The sequence below is a fragment of the Sinocyclocheilus anshuiensis genome, unplaced genomic scaffold (assembly GCF_001515605.1).
Source record: "Sinocyclocheilus anshuiensis isolate Anshui unplaced genomic scaffold, SAMN03320099.WGS_v1.1 scaffold1580, whole genome shotgun sequence".
NCBI classification, from domain to species: Eukaryota; Metazoa; Chordata; class Actinopteri; order Cypriniformes; family Cyprinidae; genus Sinocyclocheilus; species Sinocyclocheilus anshuiensis.
The window spans coordinates 245,915-251,615 of record NW_015557283.1 but is presented as its reverse complement, the minus strand read 5'-3'; the positions used below and the strand labels follow the sequence as shown (position 1 = coordinate 251,615).

General features: G+C 33.4%; 1 protein-coding gene across 2 annotated transcripts in view; it reads left to right on the top strand.

The window, feature by feature from the left end:
• The first annotated feature begins 2,790 nt into the window (after window positions 1-2,790).
• The window catches only part of LOC107679093 (thromboxane A2 receptor-like), a 15,600-nt gene continuing 12,689 nt past the window's right edge, over window positions 2,791-5,701 (top strand). For both annotated transcript variants that reach the window (XR_001633001.1, XM_016474551.1), the window contains exon 1: window positions 2,791-2,961. Coding sequence is in view for 1 of the 2 variants with exons in the window: in XM_016474551.1 (XP_016330037.1) it covers window positions 2,919-2,961 (43 nt within the window). In the remaining variant the exon portion in view is untranslated. The remainder of the gene's footprint in view (window positions 2,962-5,701) is intronic.

Here is a 5,701-nt window from a genome sequence, read left to right as displayed (position 1 = left end):
ACAAACACGCTGAGTGCTTGTCATATCACAACTATTCTGTGTTTTCAACCATATAACGCTTAATTTAGGTTTCAGACATTTAAATACACATAAGTACTGGCAAAGCAATACATTTATAGTTTGTAAAATACACACCGATGTCTATGGAACCGGCAATAACAATCCATTCAATTATAATTCGACGACATGAATGTTTTATTGATATCATATACACTCTACTCTTCTCCCAGTTCACCGGAAACTTTCATGTCTTTCGGAAGGAGAGGATGAATTTACGTGTTGTAAATCCCACAGCTAGGATTCAATGCAAACTAACAATGCGGCACCCATCACCTGTTATAGATCAACTAGCATGGTCATTATAAAGGTGTTTAAACTAGCAAATATATTTACTTACACATATTTGAGAATCGAAATATGAGATATTTCATAATGTGAATATTTTGAATAAAAAAGGAAAAATGAAATAAAAGCGATACATCTGTCATACAACACTTTTGTGGCTGCCGTGTGTGACGTGACAAACTTGACATGTCGCCATGGAAACAATAAGGCATAAGGCTCAGCTAGAATATTTTAATCTCACGTGTGAAAGGGTTAAATGTTACTACTTGTTTCAGAATGTTGAGAGAACATTTCAAAAGTAACGTTCCCATAATGTTTGCAAAATTCTTAAATGGAATGTTCCCTGAACATTTGCTTAACCAGAAAAACTATTTATTAAAATTATTAATTTTTAAGAGATTTTAAGTGATATTCGTGAGCAGGTTTGTAAATGGCAGTGAAATATCATTAGCATATACCCGTGTTGCTCAGCATGTTTTAGTCCCAAAATAAGTAGCTATTCAAAAGCAGCATATGTAACCTGGCGGAAAATCAAAGTGCATGACGCAACTGAACAATACTGCTGGAAGATATCATACCACTCTTCCCTGGAGACACTCAAATGACATGCAGTTCACAATCACCGCTCTGAGAGATAGTTCAGATGAGTTATAAACTCTTAATGTCTGCTCTTAGCTTGGCTGAGAGTCAGCATCTGCAAATTACTCTAGACGAGCCATAAAAGTCGGTAGCATAAAATAAATCAGGTCATAAGTTCAGCCGTATGTGTTTGGATTATAGTGTCTCATTCGGTCATGTGGTTCGTGTTATTCGCCAGGGGAGTGATCAGATAAACCTGGCAGGCCTCACGAGGAATGCATCTGCGATGCCGAAAAGAGCATTAATCATCAAAGGCACAAGTGCAATAAACATATGTCTTTAAGTAAGAGTTTATTTACAAACCAAAACTATGCAGCGGATATGTTTTTCTTGCTAATTGCGTTGGCTTGCAAAATGCCAGATGTTTAGCATTGATTGCGAATGTTAACTGTTGCGTTGCGTTAAATGCTCAACGACATGTCATTACCACAGTAAAACAGATTGTTATTGTCTCACAGATGAATAAAAAGAGAGAGAGAGAAAGAGATAGTTGTGGCAGCTAACAGCTAATCGCAGCGCAACACGTTGTTTTCTCAATGTTGATGGATGTATTTAGCATGCTATGCTAAAAAGGTTCCTCGGCTAAGTGGAAACTGACATCATGTCCTCTTGAGGACCATAATTGTCAGAGATTCTTCACCTATTAACTGTTTATTGGGGTCATGAATGCTCACAGGGCTTTTACGGCGGTAAAGTTAGTTTGACGTTTGACATTCATTAGCATAAAGGGCATATATTTATGTCTATCTGAGTTAGTTTGGGCTCAAAACATAAAAGCCGCAAAGAGTTTAATTGGCAAAAAACCCGAATGTCTAATGAATGTCAAACGTCAAACTAACTTTACAGCTTTTAGCTTCACCCCACACAAGTATCTGATCTAGCGCTAATACCTTTCAGAAAAACAGACCCTTTGAAGACAGCTGTTTCAAATTTCATCTTGGTTTTACGAATGTCAAGGGAACATGCAAACATTGTGCAAATGCTATTTTTGAATGTTCTCTGAACGTTCTGAAACAAGTAACATTTAAAAAACTGAAACATTAAACGTTCTATAAACTATGTATATAAATAGTGTTTTTACGCTAACGTTTTGAGAACATTAGAAAAGACCAGATAACAACCCAGACTGCACAGGCACGTCTGCAAGAGGTCTGTTAAAAATCGCTTCATCTGGAAAGCATCTGCTGTGTACAAACATCTGATAGACGTCTTTAAGATGTCAGTTTTACATGCATTCTAAATCATAAACATCTTAAAGACATCTTCTAAACATCTATTTGACATCTGATAGGAAACGTCCTATAGACGTATTGCAGATGTATAACAAATACATCTTGCAGATGTAAATGCAGACGTCAAATAGACGTCTCTGAGATGTACGTGTGCTGTCTGGGAAACATTCTTATTTTTACTTGTTTATTTTTAAAGATAACGTTTTAAAGTTTTTGTTCACTTGAATGCAATGTATCTTTAGATCGTTTGTCTTGATCACAAGCAGTCATTAGTCACTGGCGTCAGGTGCTTTAAAAAGCTCTTCCGTTTTCCACTGTCATGAATTATTAAAATATAAAGATGCAAAAGCATTTTCCTAGAATCAATAACCGCTCATGCAAAATTAAAGACATTTGAGCTGTTGATACACACACACAGAGAGAGACAGTTTAGAGACCATATGTTTATTCAAACATCATAGAACATTTCAGCCCACACTGCGTTGGTACTAAAGCTATCAGAGAGTTTCTGGTGTTGATTTAAGCCGTAAAAGTTGCTGGCGGAGACCCAGAGACTCTTCCGGGAATAGCGGAGGAAGGAGGTCTCATCATCCTCGTCCTCACGGTCATGCGTGTATTTGAGCGGGTTTGGAGAGAGTTGGAGTGAGTTTTCAGGATGGAGGTGATGGGAGGCAGAGCTTGAGGACCTCTGGACTCTCCGGGATGACACTGAAGGAATGCACGCCGGACTTGCAGACTTTCTCAGGTAAAATTCAACGTTTTGAATTCAAAATCGGACGTCTTGGTGTAGCCTACATCATTTCGCTTTCGACTTTAGTTTATGCTGTAACCCTTACCAAAAAGTAGTGTACTTCAAGTTTATTTTATTAAGTATACTTAAGTAAAGTTCAAGTATATTTTTACGTATATTTTATGTAGTAAATATACAAATATCAGTGTACTGGTAGTATACTTGTAAGTGTACTATTTCAATACTCCTTGGGACTAAATTGGCCCACTTTCTAGTATATAAAAGTATACTTTAAGTATAACAGTAGTAAACTTTAAGTACACAACTAGTTTACAATAATATTTTAGCTTGTACTGCAACTATACTAAAAGTGAACTTATAGGTATACTGGTAGTTTTCTAATTAAATACTTGTAGTAGCATTTTTAGTACACTTTGAAGTATAGTCTTAGTAAACTACTAGTTTAGTAGTTTTATACTGCAAGTATACTCGTAAGTTTTCTTTAAGTGAACTTTACATCATACTTTAAGTATACTACTACGTCCCTATTTAGGTATTAATTTGTATATATTTTGTTATATGAATATCTGAACATACAAAACATCAAAAGAAAGAACAGGGTATCTGCTTGTAAACAAAAATATTTTTATTCTAGCTTCATGCATTTTTTTTAAACACTTGAATGTGGGTAAGTTTCATTAAAAAAAAAAAATAAAAAAATAAAAGAAGTATACTAATAGCACACTTGAATAAACTTCTTTTTCGTAAGGGAAACGTCGCAGAGAAGTTGTGTTTTGTTTGTTTGTTTGGATGTAGTCGGCGGGACTATATGTTAAACATATTTCTGCAAAAACAATGTCAAAACGGAGTCTGCATTTTTCAATATGTAGCCCTAGTACAAAGTTGTACGTTTTAGTCGGAAGGTGTAAAAAATGACGATATTAAAATATGACCTGACGTTTTCAGTCCTTATTCAGCGTTTGAACCACTTACGTTATTTTAATAGAATTCTAAACTGACTTAAAACAACAAAACATCATCCAACATTTTAGGAACATTGTTAAACTCCACCGCTAACAAAAATATGTTTTAAGAACATTGTATCAGGGAAAATGTTATTTCTAAAAACAAAACACGTTTTTTTTTTTCTCTTATGTTAACAGTGTTATGTTAACATGCAAACATTGCGATAATGTTATTTTAGAATGTTCTCTGAACGTTTTAAAACAAGTAACATTTAAAAAAAATGTTACATGAAAGTCCAACTGAAATTAAAAAAAAAAAAAAAAAACATTCCACGAATAGTGAATAAACGATGTTTTTGTTAATTAAAATGGACAAAAATATTAATAAGCTTATTACAATTTTGTAATTAATGAATACATTTTGTGTAATTTTTTAGTTATTTGTGGAGGATTTTGTATGTGCTATAATTGTATAAGTTAAGATATTTTAAACATTATTGTAATGTTGAGTTTGAGCACATTTGTGCCTGAGTGAGAAAAAATACTAATAGTCAAAAAATACATTAAATACAGAAAAAGTCAAAAATACATTAAATAAATATTAAATATGCCAAAAAAAAAAAACATCTGTTATCTAACATTTGATGAATTTCATAATAATCTAATCCAGGCCTGTCTAGTTGAATTTAGTTATTTGTAAAACTCTCATGTTCTGGTGCATTAAATAACCCAGAAACCAAATTACTCATCAATTTACTAATCGATTTCTGAGCCTCATTTGATGGGATTGGATTAGGAGCGCGCTGTGGAAAGCTCTGTGTTTGGCTAATGGAGTTTGTTTTGGAATTACGCTGCTAAGAGAGACACACAAACACCATCAGCAGCCTCAGGTTCCTGTACACTGCATCCTCATTAACGGCCATTACGAGTGGAAATGCCACCGAATGCATTGAGATGTCTAGGCTTTTTCCTGATGATAAATAATGGCACTTAAGGTATCGATCTGAACAGGTTTGTGGATGAAGACACTCATGTTTAATGGCCAGAGTGGAGTGGATCCACTTCACATTCCTGTGGGATTTATGTGTTTTCAATAAGATGCGGCTCAAAAAAGTTGTCTGAGATCTGGATGTTTTTATGCAGATCCACTGAACCTCTGCAAAAGCTTGAGGGTTGAATATGTTGTAGAAATTCAGATCTTTGCATTAGTATGCATTATTTTCAGTGTTAGCTTTAGCATGATGCAAAATAAAGCAATCAAGGACGCACATTAAAGTGATTTTAAAGGATATTAATGAGAAGAAGGTGTTAAAGTCACTGTAACTTCTGGCCTCGATTGATAATATGACACTAATAAGAGACTAATGTTCAGTAAATAGTTGCATTTATTAATATTAATAATCAGAATGAAGTAGTCTTTCATAGCAGCTTGGCTCATTAATATAGGCTATAATGTGCGGTCAGCTTTGAATGTGTCTTATCCAATCAGACAGTAGAATCCAAAATATGCATGGATAATAAATGTTATTTAATAACAATAATAAAAGGTTAGGCTAATTATATTACCTAATGGAAGAATGTTTTATAATAGTAATAAAAATATTTATTAGTATTAATTATTATTATTATTAAAAATATTAATTAATTAATTATATTACTTAATGGAATGATGTTTTGCCAGTATCAAAAAATACAAATGTTAAAATGAAAAAAACGAGCTATTATTATTATTATTATTATTATTTTAATAATTTATTATTATTATTATTATTATCATATTATTAATAATA